This window comes from Coccidioides posadasii, chromosome 3 (genome assembly GCF_018416015.2).
Source record: "Coccidioides posadasii str. Silveira chromosome 3, complete sequence".
NCBI lineage: Eukaryota > Fungi > Ascomycota > Eurotiomycetes > Onygenales > Onygenaceae > Coccidioides > Coccidioides posadasii.
Window position 1 is genome coordinate 348,917 of NC_089409.1, and position 20,438 is coordinate 369,354.

Below are 20,438 nucleotides of genomic sequence, written 5' to 3' on the forward strand. Positions count from 1 at the left end.
TAGTTCAGTAGTGAATGTGGCTTGGATTTAATGCCATTTGGAAGACAGATTTTCTAGATACTTACTCTACAGCATGCACTGCAGCCTTCAAACCTCAGACTATTCAAAATAACTTCAAGACAGCTGGAATAGTGCTCTTTTGACCTGACTATATTCTCCAGCAGCTGGATATTCAACTATGAACCTCTACCCCCTCATGCAGCCCTAGCAATTCAACCATGTCCTGGGTGCTTCAAACACCTAGTAATCCTCAGCAATTACACCAGCAGACAAATAAGATCAAGGGCTTAGTGAAGGGTCAGCCTCAAGACTTTGTGGAAGATTTTGACCAAATTATCAAGGCCTGTGAATATGAAATGGTCAGTGCCACAATTATGAAGAAGCAATACCAGGATATATTCAATGTGAATGAGATAGAGAAGCAAAAATGCAAGAGATCTAGATGCTGAATTCAACAAGAAGTAGGAGGTTTAACTAGAGAAGAGATTGAAAGTCTTCTAGGTCCATCTACAGTATCTGCAGAGCCTGCAGCACCTGTTGAACCAGCAGTTATTTAATCCTGCAATCCCCTGCCATCTGAGCCTGCTCCATATTAATGAGCTCCACAATACTGTAGCAATTGTGGCACTCTTGGGCATACAAGATTAAGATGTCCTCAACCAAGTGTAATTTAATTGAATTTAATTGAGCGTCGTTGTGTTGAGATAATTTGAATTCAAAACTAACTAGTTGGGATATGGTGGTTTTGGTGATCGGTTCGCTTGGGTGATCGGCTCGCTTGGGAATTACGTTAGTTGGGCAGTTTATTGTTTCGATCAAGCGAGCGGCAATATCAATGCCATAGGATTAAAATAATTACCGTCTAAGAGATATTGACAGGAAAGGAATTTCAAAACGAATGTAGTGGGTGGGAGAAGCGTAATCTGAAGGGGCGTGTCAGAAATTAAAAGAAAAGGAGACACGGTCTAAGGGGAAGTTTAGGGAATTAAAAAGGAAAAGTATAAGGAATCTAGAAGCGAACAGAGTGGCTGAAAAAACATCAACTGGGCATGTTAAATTGGTGACATATATGATGGAGAGCATGAGCATAACAAAGGAGACACAAAAGAGGAGGAAAGCAACAAGAAGGGGGAAGAAAAAACAAAGAAAGGGAGGCCCTCAAGGATTTCATTTAAAGCTGGCTCAAAAGACAAGCCTAAAGTTATACCATCATAAGACGACCCCCAGAACCATGAAAATGCACACATTAAAAGCCTTAGAACCAGAACACACTTTAACCTTGATGTGATGAAGACAAAGACAGCTGAAGGGTATGAACTGAATATTCAAAAGGGGATATATGACCAGAGGGTATCGTTTATCTCTCTAGGGGAAGAGCAGGCGTGTATTATCTTTCTAGACAAAGGTCTGGAGAATAATTGCTCACTAAACTCTAGTCTTCTGTAGGGATGGGTTAGTACATGTGCATTTCAGTGACAATTATAGATGACGTACCAAACTAGTTGCAGCCGCAGCCGCAGCCAGGTCTAGCTTCCCACTCGCACTTCTGCCTGCAGCTCTCGGGAGGGCAGAACCGGCCGCGGGAGGAGGGTTGGAAGTCCGTTTTGTCGCCGGCGTGGAGGTGACGTTTTGTACCGTCTGACGTTTTACAACGCCGGGTCTAACGGGAGAATTATTGGATGAATTCCTTGCCGCTCCTCGCTTCGACGGTGGTTCCGGAAGAGGGCGTACGCCTGGCGTTGAACCCGACGTATGTCTTTTTGCGGGAGAATGACCCATGGACGTTAAGTGCAACCTTGCACGGGGATTGAACTTCATGCCAGTAATAAACTCGTGGTTCATCGCATCGTGTGGATTGAGGCGACGCGCTGGGTCCCATCGGAGACATCGTGCTAGGAAATCGAGGAACGCGGCATCGTCGCATTTTAGCACATGGCGGAGACTCTTGGAACTTGGCTTTCTCCGACGGCCTTTGGATGAAACGACATCGCGGGGTTTGCCGGTAGAGTCAAAGAAGAGTTTTCGTCGAGTGCTTTTTTCGATGAGATGCTTCTCTGGAGGGCCAAAGACTTCCATAATACATGCCAGCTGCTCTTGTTCGTTTTCTCCGGGGAAGAGAGGATAGCCCGTGTATAGTTCAGCCAAGATACAACCAAGACTCCACATGTCAATGGGCATGCCGTAGGACATGCCTAAAATTACTTCTGGGGAGCGATAGAAGCGGCTCTGGATGTAAGTGTACACTTTTTCGTTCTCAAAACAACTCGAGCCGAAGTCGATGACCCTGATTCCGGTTTGGAGAGGGTTAACCAGCAGAATATTCTCCGGCTTCAAATCACAATGGACAACCCTCTTGTTGTGAAGAAGGACAAGTGTACTCAAGATCTGCTTCGTGAACCGTCGAATCAATTTCAGCGAGAAGCCACGGAACTCGTGTGCCTTGATGAATTCATATAAATTCATTCCCAGCAGCTCGGTAGATATGCAAAGATGGCCACGGAAGTAAAAACTTTGGACAAAGTTTACGACGCTATGGCGACGGTTTGGGTCCTGTGACATTGGGTCAGTGTCATAATCCTACATCTCGACAATCTCCAATCGCGGTAATATCAAGCCTTACCCATTCTTTCAGCTTCTGTAATATATTAACTTCGACAAGAGCCTGCTGATGGAATCTCTTTTTGTTTCGGATGATCTTCACCGCAACAAGCGTGCCCGTCTTGTGGTCCACACATCTAACAACCTGCCCGAAGCTTCCCTTTCCAAGGACGTCTATAATTTCATATCGATAAGCGAGGTGGTCTCCTATCACGATGTTGTAGTCGCCACGATCATCATCATAGCCGAAATTGCCAGTCGACGCATTTAGATCACCAACAAGCTTTTTGGCTTTGTGAGTGCCACAGAAGTAGATGTCTTTGAAATCGATAATCTCTCCTCTTTCAAAAATATTAAGATTCGCAACTTTTAGAGCCTGGGCAGGAGACGCCCGCTCCTTCGGGCTCGCTCGGCGACGGAGATCCTCCAGCTCCCGTGCTGCAACCTCAAAGTCCTTTCGCTTGCTACCAAGTTTGCGCATCTCTTCTTCAGCAGCAGCATCATCTCGATCGCCGATCTGATCTTGAAGACGAGGTTTAGGAGTTGGCGACGGCTTCGATCCGGCCAGAAGCTTATGCACAGGTGACAGGATTGACGAATTCGGTTTGTTACCTGATGCCTCCGTATCACCAGAATCAATGGTCAGGCTTGGATTCTTGGCAAGGCCCTGCTCGCTACTAATGCTTTGGTTCCTCCGTGGTGACGGCACATTTACCAAATTAGAAATCGATGTGCTTCTCTTCGATTTAAGTTGAGCCTGTTTCGAAGTTGGGCTTACTCGCGTGGTGGAAAGGTTGTTCCACGTCGCAGACGCGGGAAGTTTGGGCGGTGGCATACTATCATATTTGACAGGATCCATGGAAGCGTCGGAGATAATTTGCATTTTGGAGTGAACTCTATCATCTGCCCTCCGCGGGGAGGGAGGGGGAAAGCTTATTTCCGTTTCAGCATCATCAGGCGTGAGACCAAAGGCAAACAGATCTGTGTTTGAGAGCGACGAGATCTGAGTTTGTGGCCGCGGACCGATGAGCTTGCTAGGCGTAGGTTTCGAATATGAGTCCGATATTTGGTTGCGTACAAATCCAGGTTCGTCACCACCTCGAGGAAGGGAAGACGAGATGTAAGGAGAAATGTTCCTTGAGGATGAAAATTCCAACGTATCGAAGGCACTGGAACTATTCTCGGCTCGAAACTTTGCAAAATCCGTTCTGAGAGCAAAATGTGATGTGTTGCAACGTCCCGGATCAACGGGAGGGATTTCATTAAAGAAGCTAGCTTTTGATGCTGTCATCGGTGTACTGGGCGTTTTTGCGTTGATCGGACGGGGAGGCGTTGCCGCTACCTGAGGCGCCAAGTCCTGGGATGCCTTTTCGCGCAACGCATCGATTTTGGTATTTATAGGAACACTAAGGGGGAGTAAATTAAGAGGAGGAAGCTTCAATGGCTGGAGATTCTTTTTGCTGAGATTGACCGGTGGCCTCTGTTTCGTCTCCTTGGCGGGAGTTTCGGCAAGCGTTCGCTTGGAGACATGGACACCATCCCCAGGACGGCTGGAGCTGGAGTCCGAATCCAACTTTGACATATCAGCAAAGTTTGGAACCTCTAGCGGTAAGCTAGATTTTCGGGAAATGAATGATAGATGATGCTCATTCTTGGGCGACTCGTATAGTTTGGGAATAGCGGGCACCGGAGGGACGTCGTCCTCTGTGTTCCTGATATTATTATTATCCGTTCTAGGTTTAGGTGTAGGGAGCCGAGAAGAAGAAACGTTTTGCGAAAGACGTGCTTGGAAGGAACCGCTGGAGTTGCGCGCAGAATTATAGCTTGTGCTAGACGATAAGGATATGCCAGAACCGTACGATTTGCGATGCTGGTCTGGAGTTGTCCTGGTGGATGACGGCGTCACGCTTTTCCTGGGTATTGCTGAAGGGGATGGAGCTGAAGATCGTGGACGGGGAAAACCGAGATCGAGATGTGTGGGAGAGGTTCGGGGTAAGGGAGGGGGGTGTGGAATAAGTGACATCCTCTTCATGCGCCGTGCATCTGTTGGGCTGATAGTTCGCGCGCCTAGTCCAGTGGCATGCGGTGGCATGATCGAAATCCTCTTCGACGAAGATGGGGTGGTCAGCTTGACGATTGCACCTTTCACAGGTGTGCGGATCACATGGCTCGAAGATCGAGAATGGTCCCCTATAGTCGGGCTCGTCGTCGCATTATCCCGCACGGTGTGGCTTGGTGGTTGCAGCGATCTTGCCTTCTGGCTGCGAACTGCATGTAGCGCTGCTGAATTGAAGGCGGAATCCGACGTCTCTTGGTGGGAGTTGCGGGATGCAGCATTTGGCATCACCCGATTCTCTTCCATTGTTTTCTTTCTCGAAAAGCTCGGCCTTCGCATAGGAGGGGGAAGGCTCTCGCCATTTTCTGATACCAAACTTCCAGGCCCTATCGATTTTCGAGGTCGCCGAGGAGCGACCATGCTGGTTGGTACGGGGGGAACGTAACTCTGGCGTCTTGCTCTCCCTGTCGAGGATACAGATGACGGAGCAGGTTTTGATCCCGCAGAAGTCTGACCGGAGCGCGTAGCATTGCTAAGACGCCGAGTCACACCTGCTGGTCGCGGCTCTTTTGCAGTCTGAACAGAAGGACCCGTTGTCCAGCGATTCGTAGGTTTTGGGATGGCTACCGTACCCTCGTAACCAGCCGCACCACGACCAGGCAACGGAAAATGGCTCAAACTAGGCTCTTTTGACGTGATGCTGTTGTGGAAATCATCAAAATTAACTGGAACGAGGAACTCCCCATTTTCCGATAGTGTTTCATTTTCTTCGTTCACCGTTGAGCTACCTGCATTTGACTGAGTTCGCGACGGAGGATTGCCGGAATCTAAGGAGGTATTGCTGGACCGCATTGGGTTACCAAACGTGCTCGATGGAACCCTAGAACAAGCACATATTAGAGTGGGTAAGAAAAAGACATAGAATAGCCACGGATTCGAGGTACCGTCGCGCAGAATCCACATCTCGGGAGCCGAACGTTGAACCACGCTCGAGAATGGACTTTCTCCTCCTGGTTCCGGTGACACCAGCCGTACTCCCGGCATGTGAATCGTACGTCTGGGAGCGAGCAACCGAAGCGTTCGAGGCGTTTTTGCGTAGGACTGTCCGTAATGGCAGTTCGGCTGCGATGGGAGCATTTGAAATGTTAGCAGGGTTTGATGTCTGGCAACCGGGCCATTCAAAACAAAAAGAAAACAACGAAAAGCGCCTATACCTCCAGAGCTAGAGCTGTCATTGTGATCCCGAGTTGACGAGTCTGACAGGGACATGCGTGACTGTGATGATTTGGGCAATCTCTGAGGGGGGATCTTGTTCGACATGGTCGAAATGGCAGAAACGCCCACCATAGGTCGCCAACCACGGTCGCACGCGAGCCTTTGATCCGAGGGAGAGGATGGACACAGCGGAGGAGGGTGCAATTAAGGGTACTAGACGTGTTTGAATCCAGCAAAAACGTCTAGAAAGGTCAGTTCGATCGCCGCAGGTCGTTGAGAAGCGAGACCTGTCGAGTGCCGTTTACCAATCCATGACACACAGAAAGAGGGAAAAAAACCACAAAAACGAAAAAAAAAGAAATAAGGAATTGGCGTCTCCAGTACGGTTCGAAATTGGGGAATGCCGCAAAACCGTCCCTCAAAGGGGGGTGAGATTTGCAGCGGCAAGAATCGAAGCGAATTGCTTTGTTTGGAGAGACTGTTGATTTTTGCTCTCCTGGGAATGGGAGGTCTCAGCAAAGTAACGGCGCCGGCTAACTAACTAGCAGGTAATCCCAAGTTTGAGGTTGACAGCTTAGTAACCCGCAGCTGCAAGCTTCGGCGGTGAAGCACAGTTGGTCGGGAAACAACATGCAACATACGAACATACGCTTTGTTAATTTCACGGCGGGGGGTTCTATTGAGATGAAAAACGGGGGCAGATTCGATTGTCATTATTTTTCCCCCGTAACGACGTGAGTACGGAGTACAGCCTACTAAATAACCCCGCTACACCGCAACACCTAACTAGTCAACAGTAACCACGTACTCCGTAATTTTGCCTTATTTATCCCTCGAAGCGGCGGCTGGATTGCGATGTGCTGATGGCTCGGGAGGGCGAGCGGTTCCCACGTGATGTTACATGGAGGCGGCCGCTTCGCTCCAGCCAGCGAGGGCCCAAGGGGGGTTTTTCAACTAAAGACCATCCTGCGGCTACTATCAGCGTCGAGAGGCCTCCGCAACGGGCGAGATAACGGTCGCTTGGCTGCATGAACTAGTCGACGACAGAATACGGAGCCAGAAAATCGCTGGGAGGCTGGTTTCACTCTGCCACACCTTGAGCTGGAGGAACGGGGATCGGTATGACATCCGACCAGGTTTCGAGAGCACTCTCCACGACGAACGAAGGGGTGAGTGCAACAGGAGCAGTACTGCCTCACGCGCTGCCGGAGACGACTCGAAGAGAAAAAAGCAGATTCTCCCCAGAGAACAAACGGGCGGCTGCGGAATAAGGGGCTGGGTTAGTCAGCAGGTTCCTCGGCTCGGATAAACCATACCGCGAGAGAGCAATTGCAAGGAACGAGTGACGCCATGCGTGTCACATGCAGGCGCTGCGCTGGTCCAGCAGGAGCGAGACAGACAAGACAGGGCGGCGTGCTGGACAAGCGAACGGCAGCTGGCCCTGCTTCTATCTGCTTCCGCTTGACGGGAGACGCTGCTTTTTTGACAACGTCGTCCCCTTCCGGACACCATGGAGGAGGCATCAGAGACCCGCGCGAATCGACATGACCCGGCTGCTCGCAGCGAAGGGCATCGCGAAGCTCCATCTCGCAGCAGGTTGTCCGCTATGTACGTCAGAGACAAACTCCATGATCTGAGACCCGGTCACTCTGCTAGCTCCTCCGTCTCGTTACAGGATCGTCTCTTCTCCAGGTACGCTTTTGAATCACGCTCGTGTCCCTTGATAAGACGTGATGCTTAACTTTTGGACCTCAGGCTCCTGCAGCAAGTGATGCCGGCAGAGGATGGCGAGGAAGAGGAGGAGCCCGAGGAGCCAAAATCTATGGAGCGGCCTCCGTTCAGTCTTCCAACAATGACAAACAACTTTCGACGGTTCAATGCAAGGTGGGCTTCTCCGGAACACACCCAACCCCCCCAAGTGGATGCGCCACCGGACAAATCCATGCTAACAGCGAGGTTAGGATCGGCATCGTTTTTCACTTTCAAAACAGACTGGTGAAACTGTTCAGCTGGAGGAAGCCAACTCAAACCTGGTCGTTTCTCTTCGTTTATTCCTTTGTCTGCCTGGACCCCTACTTGTTGCTCATCTTGCCCTTCGTGGCTCTTCTCTTCTATATCATGGTCCCGGGGTTCTTAGCTCGACATCCTCCACCTCCTCCAAACACCTCGACCTCCAGCACAACGCCATATTACTCCTATGAAGGCCCGGCCCTTGCGCCTGCAAAAACGATCAAACCAGTCCCGGAAACATCGAAGGACTTCTTCCACAACATGAGGGACTTGCAAAATTCAATGGCTGACTTTGCTAACCTACACGATGCTGCTGTTGCTCTTTTATCCCCAGCTACAAATTTCTCGGACGAAACACTCTCTTCAATGCTGTTTCTTCTATCCACCGTGCTCGCGGTGTGCCTTTTTCTCACAGCCCACCTTCTGCCTTGGCGTTTCATCTTTCTCTTTGCTGGTAACGCCGCAATTTTGTCCAACCATCCTCGCGCCGCAACAATGCTGAAAATGTTTCAGCTCCAAGACGAGTCGACGACTCAGGTTTCAATACAGAAGCAAAAGGAGCCAGAAAACAATATCGTGGTGTGTGGAATATCTGTCCCAGCTACTTTATCTGGTCTCAGGGCATTACTGGAATCACTGGTTGCAGTCTCTCTTGATTCGTACCCCGAAGAGAGGGAGGTTGAAGTCTTTGAACTACAGCACAGAACGCTTTCTCCTTTTTCTGGAGCCTCAGAGTGGGAACCGTTCCTATTTACCCCAACTCCATATGACCCTCTTTCTCCAGCTAGGATCGCGGGTGATCGACCAAAAGGTACCAGATTCTTTGAAGATATCCGTCCTCCACGCGGATGGGCTTGGAAAGGGAAAAAGTGGGAATTGGATCTCGACTGTAGGGAATGGGTAATGGAGCGCATGGTCACAGGGGTAGAGTTTGAAGTTCCCAGCAGCAACGGTGATGGAATTGGTGAAGAAGTCGGTGGTTGGGTTTGGGATTTGCCATTTCAGCCCCCCAGCGAAGGCCTGCAAGATAACACCGACGAGCCAGGCTGTGATGAATCACAAAATTCATGCTCTGACGCCACCATTAAGCCAGAGAATAACGTCTCTGGGGTCAGCGGATCATCCAAGGTCGAATGGGAGGAAGCTACTAAACATGCCGAAAGGACGGGGGAGTGGAGAAGAAGGCGATGGGTGCGGGTTGTACGGCGAGTCAAACATGACGAGAAAGTTGCAAATGCCGCTTGATCACATCTCTATCACCATTTAGACATGTTGGAGGTTGACCAAATCTACTCCCGGATACGCCCATCTGGAAGTACCATGCCGTAATACCCGCAAGACCGGGAAACTTATTTAAATTACGATTATATCAATTAGCGCTAGTGAAATCGGCAATTGGCTCTATGTTTTGACAAGATAAAAAGGGATCTTTAGGAGTTAGGTTATTATTGACGTTCCCCGTAAAGCTGAGATATAACTACTTATGTATCATTACATTGTTCCTGGTCGGAATTGGCTTTGGTAGTCTGCTCCGTACCGGATGCTCACCACCGGGACAAGTTCCTTCTCGGATCGAATTTTGGTTCAAGCAATATACCTTATATATAAACTTGATAATAATACTTCCTTCTGGCAGCCTAAGACTTAGGATGCTGTTGGCCGCCAGGAGTGAAGGCCTTGTGGATTGGTGGTTGGTGGCTTTGGGCTTAATTTGTTTTGTTTGTCCTGTTTGCAGCAAACCTCAACCCCCTGCTGCAACCCAACAGTTCAAGTTCTGACTTGTTTCAGCCATGCTGGAACAGTGCAAGTATATGCATGCGGTTGAAAATTGATTGCTTGCAATTTAGACATCCAAATGTTCTCATTCTCATTGCTTCTAATACCCATTAAGGGGCTTCAATCAATACAGGTGACACTTTGTTGAAAGCATGAAGAATGAACAGGATCAATATCATAAAACACCATTTCCTTATCATATCCATAGAACCCTTCCGTTGGGAATATCCTCCAAAATTCTAGCCTGGTGTGTTCCGTTGCTTAATTTGGTCGTGTCGCATCACAATGGAGATCACGGCCTTCGGAGACACTTCAAGCAGCTGCAAATAAAGCGGCGGCAGCGACCACCTTGGCCAGAACCCATTTTTTAATCTCCATATTGCGAGCAGAATCGTTAGGCTTTTCGGAGGAGCGGGTGGGAGCAGCAGTGGCAGTATTGACGGGAGTATCGCTGGAGGCAGTGACACTGGCCTCGGGCACCACCACGGTGACAGTGACAGTTTCGGGTCCGTCGAGAGTCGTGGCTGTCTCGATGAATGAGCTATTCGCTGGTGGTTCCGTTGGGAGGGGACGAGAAGTGGTCATGCTGATAGAGGCCAAGCCAGGAAGATCTGTGCCCAGGATATCGCCGGCAACGGAGGTCGCAGGCTCGGTCGCCAGGCTGTGGTTCCAGTATGGAAGGAAGGGATCGAAGCTTATTGGGACAAATCTCTTGCGGAGTTCCCGAAATGTTACCCCCAACCTTCCTTGTGTGTCGTTTAGTTTCGGCTTGGTTGGCTGGTCGAAAGAACCGGGTGCACCTCCACGCACACACTTGGCCTCCATGGAGCTGACTTCCTGGCCTAGAAGTTGAGGGAAATGTCAGTTTCAATCCGCAAGCTTTAAGGAAATGCTCTTAGCTCGCTCTTAAGGAGACCTTACATCTTGCGTCAACCTTTGCGCCAGCCGGGTCAAGGTTCGCCAGCCTGTTGGATGAAGAATCAGCATCATGCTCCAGGCATATGACACCTATAACTACATCGGTTGTGCGACACATACTGTTCAGCACAATTAATGAACTCAACTTTGCCGTCTTCCGAACACTTTTTCAGGAAGTCTACTGCCGTGCAGTATGTTCCTCCCTCTAGTCCGCGACACGGATGCGGGTGCCTTTGGGAGACATCCAGTCAGTTGGGACAGAGAACGCGGGTACAGCGGGTTGGACTTACCTAACATTGCGCGAAGCAACGCCAGCAGCAAGGAATGCGATAACAACAGTTTCAGGGAGCTTCATCTTGGCCACACTCGTGATACAAGCTGATTAAATGATGTGGTGCAAAGAGAGATATGACAGTGAGCCAAAGCTGGGTCGGTTAGAAGACAAGGCAAAGAACTGAACAGAACTTCGCAAAGTCGATATTGCTTGCAAAGAGAAATAGTGAGGACAGGGTGAATTTATGCGTGAATGAAAGACCCTGTTTACCCTCGCAACCGGCCAGTTCCGTTTTAGGAGATCACGTTGCTTATGTTGCTGTGCTGGTATTTGCTGCACGGGATGACCCGCTGGAGTCACACTCCGTTGCTAAATGCACTATGCATTTCTATGAAGGCGTGCTCTGGTTGGAGGTGACTTGATCATCGTAGAGGATATATCCTGTTGGTTTAGCTGGCTGTGAGAATGGCGCCTGCATGAAGAGAGTTGAAGTGGTGTGGTATGTTTAATATACTGTAGCTTGGTCATACTTGTGGATATGTTGTAGAGGACTCCGTAGGCATATCAAGCATGTAAAGAGTAAAATGACCTGAAAGTGATTGATAAGTCCACCGGAAGTGGCACGAAATGTGGATCGAGAAATGCAGTGGACTCTAATCTTCTACAAGCCAGAGTGGCAGAGTTGAAGTCCTCATATAAGTCAAGTTGAAAAACGTAATCCATTAATAAAGTCTGTACGGGTTGAGGATATTCTATCCCTAGCTCCTCCATTCCAAAGTCCACCGTAAACGCCATATTTCACCCAAAATGCGCACGTAACCGAGGCCATTATTTTTTATTTCCATGCCATTTTCTTAACCTCCTTCTTATATCTCCTTCGGTCTGCTGCATCGGATTAAGTTTCCTATCTCTCACCATCGCAGGAACGTCGTCGCCGTATTTGTCGACCAGCCGTTGTAACCACTCCTCTTCCCGTTTGCTCTGATGTCTGGGCTTTCTTTTCTTGACTCTCTCTTCTTCAGCTGCAGCTTGCCGCTCCAGGGCAGAAACAACGTCCGTCGAGGCACCCGTGTCACGTAGAGTAGAGTCCTCAACGTCCGAAAGTTCATTCAGGGGATCATCGAGGGGGTTTGTTCTTCGGCGTTTATGCCCCGCGACCTCTATTGTCCCATCGTCTCCATCTTGATCGGGTTGAATTATACGGAGAATCTTGCCAGTTTCCGGATCACGCTCCACCCGGGCTTCACTGGGTTGTATTTGCGCAGCTGTTTTCCCTTTTGTAGCTAAGGAACTGATGTTATTGAGTGCGCCTGATGAGACTCCCTTTTCCACACCACCGGTCGGGGCATTTAAACGGGTGGCAAGCCCAAGACGACGATAATTTTGAGCAAGCGTTAATTTTTTATCCCTAAGGCAAATTGTTAGCCATGCCTGCTTGAAGGGGAGCAAAGCGAGCTACCCGCTATGGACTCACCAGTTCTGCGCGATGATCGAATTTCCCAGCACATTAATCTTCTTCTTTCCACTCTTCGACTTTCCGCTCTTTATTTTGATTTTGGGTGCCGAAGAGCGATTCTTCTTTTTCTGTAAAATTCGACCCATATTGATTGAATGCAGCGATACCTACTCTCTTCAAGCTTCCACCGCGACTCAGCAAAAATATCGATGTTTATCTGTTTGCACCGTATCTTGGCATGTTTGCCAATCTCCATAATGCCAAGCCCTCATGAAACTTAAATTGCGGATAGGGCTTGTGGCCTCACGTGCTCGTATTGATGGGATCAAGTCCAGCTCAGCATCCAGGGGTTTCGCGACAGCAACGTCAACTGTTGGGGAAATATCGAGTGATGCAGAGAGGCAAACATGGCGTTCAAGATGCTTTCAAGGGCGAGGAGCAATATCTCTGTTTTGTTTGTCTTGTGTCTTATGTTAGCTCTGTCTACTTTGGCCATCGCTGGAACGGAGGTCGCAGTCTCTGAGCTATCAGCATCGCAAATCGAAGAAAAGCTGCAAGTAAGAAATAATATCAAACGGGGCCTAAGAGGCTCTATTTTTGTAATCTGGCGATATCTCTAACGCTGCACGAAGGAATGCCCACTGGTGCAGTCATTAAATGCCCACAAGCAGGCCACAGCTCCGCAAACCACGAGCTTGACCTCGAAAATATTTGCAGTCCTATTCCCAGGCAGTCCTGCAGTCAATGCCATTCTGGCAACTTTTTATATTTCCGGTCCTCCGAGTAAGCCGTTTCGTTTTAATTGTGTCTTCAATGATGGCCACTCTGAACAAGAATTTAGACTTCCTGCTTGCATTATGTCCAACAGACATTGATCCATCCTCATTATCAGTGATGGTGGCATTCGCTGTGGGAGGGTTAATGGGGGATACCCTCTTTCACCTTCTTCCAGAGATATTCTTGGGAGAGGATTCTCCCGAGCACGCGCGTTTTGTTCTCGTCGAACCCAACAGAAACCTACTTCTTGGCGCTGCCATCTTGGTCGGGTTCCTTACCTTCGTTGCTATGGATAAAGCACTCCGGATAGCTACTGGAGGGGAAGGGGCGCATGATCATGGCCATGAACACAAACCGGCCAGCCCTAAAGGTGGTGACACTGCAGTAGCATCCGGCTCATCTACACTTGACGGCAACACCAAGGATCAACCAAGACTGCGCAAGCCGGAGAAGCCCGCAGAATCTCAGTTAACCCAGGAGAAAGAAGTCAACCCCAGCGTCAAGCTCGGTGGATATCTCAATCTCATCGCTGATTTTACTCATAACATCACCGACGGTCTCGCAATGTCCTCCTCTTTCTATGCCTCCCCAACCATCGGCGCAACAACCACCGTCGCGGTCTTCTTCCACGAAATCCCTCATGAGGTTGGAGACTTTGCACTCCTTGTGCAGTCCGGCTTTTCAAAGCGGAAGGCTATGGGTGCTCAATTCGTCACTGCGGTTGGCGCCTTTTTGGGTACTTTCATCGGTATTGCCATTCAGGAGCTTGGCGGGAATTCTGAGACGTCTGCTTCTTCTTCATCGTCCGCAGGTTTGCTAGGAACTAGTCTTACTGCCGGCGATTTACTCCTACCGTTCACCGCTGGGACGTTCCTCTATGTGGGAACCGTTGCTGTAATTCCAGAGCTCCTTGAGACTGGCAAGGATAAGTCTACCGAGTTGCGCAAAACTATTAAACAGTTTGCTGCGATGTTTGCGGGTGCAGGTATTATGCTTTTGTAAGTTCTTCTACTTTTACGCTCTGTGATTTTCCAACTGCACTATCCATTTATCCCCGGCTCTAACTCGGCGTCCAGTATATCGTGGTCATAACATGATATTTTCGATATTCAAAAGTCATAGAGGGATGAATCAAATCGAAGATTCGAAGGCAAATGCTTAAGTAAACATTTACCGTTCTTATTAACTATTGAAAGCGAATTGGATTAGGCGCGGAGTGTGCATTAGGGTGTTATGCATTTGAAGCTAGAAGTGCCTGTGTTTTCCCATAGAGCTCAAGTGGATATACTCCGTGCGGAGTATTTATTTACACACACAATAGCATTTGGCGTACAGCGCAGAGAAAGCTTAGCTCCCTGATGTTCGCTATAACAATGGATGCAATTGTCTTGTAACCACGGGCCCTCAACGGGGTATCATAATCCCTGATGTTTCCCCAACCGAATTCTGGCACAGCACAAAGCGGAGTAAAATTAGGTTTGAGGTGAAAGGCGGGAGCCGTCTAGACTCCCGGAGCTTTCAATGCATTTTACAGTGTCAGCGTCTTCAGCGAATAACGAAACTGCTCCTTTTTTTTGTTGTTTTTCCTTTTGCCCTCTCCTTCCCCCCCTCCAGTGGCAAACACCTTTGGATCAGGCTCTCTCGGGTTATACAGGGATACGTATTCCTACAGCCCTGTCGGCAATACCTTACTTTGAAACATATATGGGGTATATTAATATGTATGTACTCCATAGATTGTACGAGACTCTTTCATGACATCACTGTTTATTGCCTTCGTTTATTTGAACCAGTTATTTTGAACCAGCCTGGTTTATATCAAGATACAAACTTCGGGTCGGAGTGTGGGAATAGCGGGATGAGCTATTTATGTATGTACATAGTTGGTTCCGCAGCAGAAAAAGGGCAAAGAGTTCAATTCCAAAATGAAGTTCGTCTTCTGTCTTAATACCTTTCTTTAGATCTATGTAATAACGCCAGTATCAAACTCGCCAGAATAAAGTAAAGTATCCGGGAAGAAGTGTGGAATAGACATGATTCAAAACAGGGCAAAAGGTAATGGGCAGGCTCACATATTTAGATATACAGGGAAGAGGATGAAAGTGAAGCATCAAGATCCCTAAAGGATTCAAAAACATTGATGGTGCGTAAACTTTGCTCAACATATGCTTGACATGGAGCAAACGAGAAGGAAAATAATTCCGTGGACGCGGCTGGTCGATGAGTCGGTCATTAAAAGAGCAAATAGAGAGTAAGAAGAAGGAAGTGATGCTGTCACTCATTATAATGGTATACCTACACCCAACCGTTAGCAAAAGGAGAGAAAATTCCAGCCCGATTATGCTGGTTGTCGGATACTCACAAAATAGTTCGGTAAGCCGTAACATTTCCATCCCAGTCTCCTCGCCATCTTTGCAAAGCCCTCTGTTTCAACCAGATGGTAGAATGGGAAGGCAGGGAACATAGCCCCATCTCTATGAACTTCGGCCTTCACTAACAATACGGTACCTCCCACGCCGTGTAGTTCCATAGTCCGCTCAGTATCACGGTTTGGACTTCGGTCCGCCAAATGGGCCATCAGTGTCCTGTACGTCGGCATTTCCGCGTAACCTTCTAGGATGATCTCATCAGGGCCCATGCGGTTCGCGAGAGCCAATGAGCTATCAGTATCAAGCCAGGAGTTGTAATCATAAGGACGGATATCCATTTTCTTCTTCTCTGTGTTCATGTAGCGTTGATAGCAGTTCGGGACGAGGACAGGCTTGTTGTGCCTTGTGAGATCCTGAATGAGAGTCGGCGGGGTCTCGATGATGTCGGCATCTATCCATAAAACCCAGGAGGTACTGGGACCCAACGTGGTGAAGAGCAAACTATTCCTTGCCCGTGCCATTGCCTCCCGGCGGATCTTTTGATTGGAGAACTTGTGCCGTTCCTTCTCATCCTGCGACGCGATTGGCGGGTCGAAATCTTGCCGTAGGATTGTGATGCTGGCGAATCTATCATCCACGGGACCGGACTGCGTCTTCGTGATAGCCTTCTGCAGCGCAGAGGTGGCAGCGTTCCCTTCTCTTGTCTTCGGGATGATAAACCCCAGCGAAATGTATTGATGCGGATACGTCAGCTTCTCCAGATTCTCCCAGTACTGGGGGTAAAACCGAGCCAGCGGAGTGAGTATCAGCACTCGTTCGTGTCTCTCTGCGGAGTTCACCGTCGTAGTTACATTGTTCAAGTTGTAGTTGACCACCGGTGGAGGGATGCGTCGGCCATTGGCCTTGAATAGCTGCGTCTTGAAGAAAGGCTTCGTCGGCGGGGAGAGAGGATTCTGGGCAGCATCTTTCTGTCTCTGAGCGGCGGTAACCGTTCTCGAGTTCGGGGAGAAAATGAAAATGAGGAAACCGATAGCGAGGGCACAAGCTAGGACGAATGTGATGGGATTCGTACGCCGCAGCGATCGTACGGCCATGGTGGCCTGCGAAAGGGCTTAACAGCTGGGAGAAAATAACACACGCAAAAAGTACTCGGAGCACAGACGAGGTGCTCCTCGATGAGACCCGTCTCTGATGTCCTTCTCGTAGTCGTTATCTGGCCGTTGGCTTCACCTTCGATGACATGGTCAAAACTTCAATGGGCAGGGATCCAGCGAGCGGAAACAGGAGATATGAAACAAAGCGACAATGATGACGATGATGAATGGAACTAGCCAAAATAACGATTAAGTTAGGAATTAAATAAAAGAGACGAGCAAAGAACCGAAAAATGATCACAGACGCGCGACGATACCCGGGGGGAGGTTTGTGTATTTTCGAGGATTTAACTTCGAGGTGGTCAAAATTGGATGCTGGCCTCATTGGGGCGGCTCACCAAAGGGCGGCCGCAGATCATCTCCTCAAGTCGCAACATGGGAGACGTAATACCTCCTGGGACTTCTCCGCACAAACCCTCTTTTGATCTTCAGGCGAACCGAATGCTCAACACGCCGGTTCATTCCAGCCCACTCCGTTAGCTGCTCAGCAGACCAGACGCCACCAAGGTCATTTTTCTCAATTGGCTACACAGAGTACAGAGCAACCAGACCTTTCTTCTGGGACGACGACGTTAACTAACTACGTGGTGAATAAACTACAAAATACTCCACACACCGAGATCGACAGTGACACGGGATCGGGCTATTTCTCGCGTAGCCATCCATGCATCTCGGTCTTCCAAACACGCGGATGGATTGATTGACCAGGGAGTTGCTTCGTACCAGGGCCCTTCGCGGAGGAGCGGCTGTTTCATATGCTTCCTCTATTTATGGATATTACGGTAACCATCTCATCACCCCTTCAAAGGCCACCAACGCCATGGCATTCGCAGGGAACGCCCTTAAAAAGCATGGCAGGAACCCTCGCCAGTAACCCCTCCAGCCGTTTTCTCTTCCAACGGCGATTGCTGCATCCTTCCACCGCCGGAACTTCCTCTCGCCGTCACCAAGCCCGCCTCCCAATGGATCCGTCATGATACGCTGCTTTACAACATCGGATGGGTATGATGTGATCCAAAACACTTGCGCTGAAAGGCCGCCAGCCCAGAAGTTGATTGCGGGTGCGGAAAGCTTGGTGTACTTCTGCATCACTCGCGAGAAAATATCATACGTGCCCCACCAGAAGAAGAAGAAAGAGCGGAATAGCAGTGTCGAGCAAAGACCGTGATAAAGGCCTCGGATACCGTGGTGGCGGAGCTGCTTTTGTAAGTACACAGAACATTGCGATGGGATAATCGCCCAATGTGAACATGTAGTTAGGGTAAAGTGTTGCTTACAATTTTCCTCGTGCAGTCGACCGGGCCGCTGTATAGTCGCTGCTTCTTATCCGCTGCGTATTGAATCTGCAGTCGAGCTTTGACATGTTCTACAGGAGCCGCTATGAAGCTGACCGTCGAGCCAGCCATGATTCCGGCAATTCCGTGGCCAAAGGCTGGAAGCCTGTCCGGTGTATCTTTGCTCGCTAACGGGATAATCGTCCGCAGTCTCTGGTTGCTGAAAACGTGTTCGAACAGCAACCGTCTATAGAGGGTTAAGGAGCCTAGCATCCTATAACGGGAGGGAATGAGTTCTGATGACCGGTTCATTTCTCATTCGAAGGAGCGAAGGAACCTACACGGAGTCCATGACCATCCACCCCATGAGAGGGGGCGTGGCGCCCTTATACAATGCTGTGACGCCCTCGTTACGCAGGGTCTGCAAGAGGCAATCTAGCGGACCCTTGAAACGTGTGCTTTGTGTGGTTTGCAGCCGAACCTTTATAGTATCGAACCTTTTTTTTCCGGATACAGACGTTGGTCAGCTTTATCATGCAAGCAATGTAAAGCAGCAAGTCAATATATTTTATTTTTTTTTTTTTTGGCATTTGGGATTAATGTGTTGATATAACATACGGATGGCCAACTGTGAATTGTTAAAAAGAGGAAACAGGGACAGCAAAGTCGTTAGCATATCTGAAACCATTTTTGTACGTCACAGCAGCCCGAAGATATTATACAAAAGTACGTAGGGAAACTGGAGATAGATACCGGTGCGGATCGCGCGGGAAAAAGCCAGCGCAACCTAATAGTGATACGGCCGAACGAACGAAGAAGCAATTACGGAGTTGCAATACTTACCACTCAGTTTCGCAATCCCTGAAAATACTCCAGCTACGAAGCCTCGATAATCCTTCTTTGTCTTTGCATTACTGGCCTTGCTCTTGGTCGCTATTGCATTCTGACCTTCCGGAAGCCTGAGTCGCTTATCGATGGGCGGTGGGGGTAATGAGAGTCCATCTTTTAGCGAATCCGAGCCTGACATGTCTAACAATTTGTGAGAAATGTATTCGGCGGCGTCAAGACGAAAGCCGAGCTGCCGGTCTCCCACTTCCTCCTGCTCTTCGACGTTCACCAGGTTCCTGGCAGGGGCCCGGGATCGTAGCAAAAGAGCCTAACTGATTTGCCTTTTGTCGGTGTCGGTTTCAAGGCAAGACGTCATTCATTCAGTTATCGACCTGAGCGAGTGAGGGCAACATTGCAACGTCCTGAAGGCGACGATGATGGTTATTGTCTCTGCGCCGTCGGAGACCTGAGGGCCCAAAATCCCGATACCGGCAGTGCGCACGGGCCAAGGTGCCTTGCTGACTAACTAGTTAAGGTCACTGGCGTCGAAGCGTCATTTCGACGGTTTATTCAGGAGCGTTCATTTCTGCCCACTTACACAGACCTTTGTAATAGTGTCTAGTGCTTGAGAAGCTCGTTTTGCGGTGATCAATTCCCGATCCCATGCAATCTCACCATCGATTCCTGGCCCGTACATGACCGGTACCCGCAGCGCAATACTACTCCTTCACCACCCCCCCGGACCGGGCGAACTGGTCGTCCGGATCCAAAGCCCATCTGCCAAATAGATGATGCAGCGAAAGAGGCTACTGTGAGCTGCCACTGACTAGTTATCATTCATCTCCACATGAGATTGGAATGCGCTATTTTTTGGGTCACAAATGACGATGGCAGGTGACGGCTGCTAACTCTGCTTCATACCATCTTGTGATTGCGACAACCCAAGAATAATACCCTGATACCCTTTCCAAACTCGCTGCTAATGTAGGATCATAGACAACTTCCGGTACAGTGGCTGGAAGTTCCCGGCTTCCAAGCTGCTGGAAGGCGAAAACGTTTGGCCCTGGTGATCGAGGTGTAGCAAACCTAGCTCAACGATCATACGCGACAGGAGTGTATCATGTACGAATAGGGCATTCAGACTACCCTTGGGTGAAGCCATGGAATTATTAAATCAGCCAAGGTTGCTACAAGGGCCGTGTTGCTCGGCACAATAGGATTGTCGGGCTCCTACACATAACGGACCTTCTCATGTTCACGAATGCGTCCAGGGAGTGTTATATAAGGTCTCCCACAGACCCACAAGAATATCAAGTGCTAATACGGATGGCTTTTCGATGTTCAACTTATTCATGTTAATGTATCGACTGGAACGATCGGCACGCAGGAAGCAATTAGCAGCAGGCATAAGAGCCTTTCGGGCGTCGCTACCACCACAATAACCCGGGAAGCAAAGGTTTAGCGGTATCAGTGTTAACATATCCTCGAAGACCGAGACATTTGCAAAGAGCAGTATTATCGGAGCTAGAGCCAAATTTCTAGCATTGACCCAATACTCGAACGACGCCAAAATCTCACTAAGTCTGTTGCGATTAGTCGCCATCGTGATATGCGGCTGGGTAACATGAGCCCCTTGAAGCCTTGCTAAACGCAAGTAGGTATCTGTGATCAAGAGAGAAACAAGTTGTTCAGGTGAGCTTTGTGATGACATGTCCATTAAATAGTACTGGGCA

At 49.1% G+C, this 20,438-nt stretch overlaps 8 protein-coding genes across 8 annotated transcripts; 2 read left to right on the forward strand and 6 right to left on the reverse strand.

Moving 5' to 3' along the window:
* Window positions 1–850: 850 nt before the first annotated feature.
* Window positions 851–6,350, reverse strand: D8B26_005015 (uncharacterized protein). Its single transcript, XM_003066731.2, has 5 exons — window positions 5,869–6,350; window positions 5,599–5,776; window positions 2,621–5,534; window positions 1,495–2,550; window positions 851–1,440 (listed from the first exon to the last, which is right to left on the reverse strand). The coding sequence occupies exons 1-5, from the start codon at window positions 5,999–6,001 to the stop codon at window positions 1,426–1,428; spliced, it is 4,296 nt and encodes a 1,431-aa protein (XP_003066777.2). The 5' UTR covers window positions 6,002–6,350; the 3' UTR covers window positions 851–1,425.
* Window positions 6,351–6,537: 187 nt separating this feature from the next.
* On the forward strand, window positions 6,538–9,295 carry D8B26_005016 (uncharacterized protein). The gene is made up of 3 exons (XM_003066730.2): window positions 6,538–7,561; window positions 7,625–7,753; window positions 7,831–9,295. Exons 1-3 carry the CDS (start codon window positions 7,380–7,382, stop codon window positions 9,122–9,124), a joined length of 1,605 nt encoding a protein of 534 aa, XP_003066776.2. The 5' UTR covers window positions 6,538–7,379; the 3' UTR covers window positions 9,125–9,295.
* A 672-nt stretch (window positions 9,296–9,967) lies between these two features.
* Window positions 9,968–11,084, reverse strand: D8B26_005017 (uncharacterized protein; the record flags this gene model as incomplete). The annotated part of the gene is made up of 4 exons (XM_066124682.1): window positions 10,864–11,084; window positions 10,694–10,804; window positions 10,577–10,620; window positions 9,968–10,497 (listed from the first exon to the last, which is right to left on the reverse strand). Exons 1-4 carry the CDS (start codon window positions 10,926–10,928, stop codon window positions 9,968–9,970), a joined length of 750 nt encoding a protein of 249 aa, XP_065980763.1. The 5' UTR covers window positions 10,929–11,084.
* Window positions 11,085–11,546: 462 nt separating this feature from the next.
* Window positions 11,547–12,449, reverse strand: NOP16 (66S preribosome component NOP16; the record flags this gene model as incomplete). Its single annotated transcript, XM_003066728.2, has 2 exons — window positions 11,547–12,255; window positions 12,322–12,449. 2 exons carry the CDS (start codon window positions 12,447–12,449, stop codon window positions 11,676–11,678), a joined length of 708 nt encoding a protein of 235 aa, XP_003066774.1. The 3' UTR covers window positions 11,547–11,675.
* Window positions 12,450–12,657: 208 nt separating this feature from the next.
* Window positions 12,658–14,457, forward strand: D8B26_005019 (uncharacterized protein). Its single transcript, XM_003066727.2, has 4 exons — window positions 12,658–12,860; window positions 12,936–13,086; window positions 13,145–14,078; window positions 14,157–14,457. Exons 1-4 carry the CDS (start codon window positions 12,711–12,713, stop codon window positions 14,170–14,172), a joined length of 1,251 nt encoding a protein of 416 aa, XP_003066773.2. The 5' UTR covers window positions 12,658–12,710; the 3' UTR covers window positions 14,173–14,457.
* Window positions 14,458–14,852: 395 nt separating this feature from the next.
* Window positions 14,853–16,942, reverse strand: MNN9 (Golgi mannosyltransferase complex subunit). Its single transcript, XM_003066726.2, has 2 exons — window positions 15,443–16,942; window positions 14,853–15,375 (listed from the first exon to the last, which is right to left on the reverse strand). The coding sequence occupies exons 1-2, from the start codon at window positions 16,541–16,543 to the stop codon at window positions 15,355–15,357; spliced, it is 1,122 nt and encodes a 373-aa protein (XP_003066772.1). The 5' UTR covers window positions 16,544–16,942; the 3' UTR covers window positions 14,853–15,354.
* A 438-nt stretch (window positions 16,943–17,380) lies between these two features.
* On the reverse strand, window positions 17,381–18,904 carry D8B26_005021 (uncharacterized protein; the record flags this gene model as incomplete). Its single annotated transcript, XM_066124683.1, has 5 exons — window positions 17,381–17,800; window positions 17,881–18,151; window positions 18,219–18,374; window positions 18,496–18,505; window positions 18,721–18,904. 5 exons carry the CDS (start codon window positions 18,902–18,904, stop codon window positions 17,381–17,383), a joined length of 1,041 nt encoding a protein of 346 aa, XP_065980764.1.
* Window positions 18,905–19,960: 1,056 nt separating this feature from the next.
* Window positions 19,961–20,422, reverse strand: D8B26_005022 (uncharacterized protein; the record flags this gene model as incomplete). The annotated part of the gene is made up of 1 exon (XM_066124684.1): window positions 19,961–20,422. One exon carries the CDS (start codon window positions 20,420–20,422, stop codon window positions 19,961–19,963), a length of 462 nt encoding a protein of 153 aa, XP_065980765.1.
* Between the last annotated feature and the right edge of the window lie 16 nt (window positions 20,423–20,438).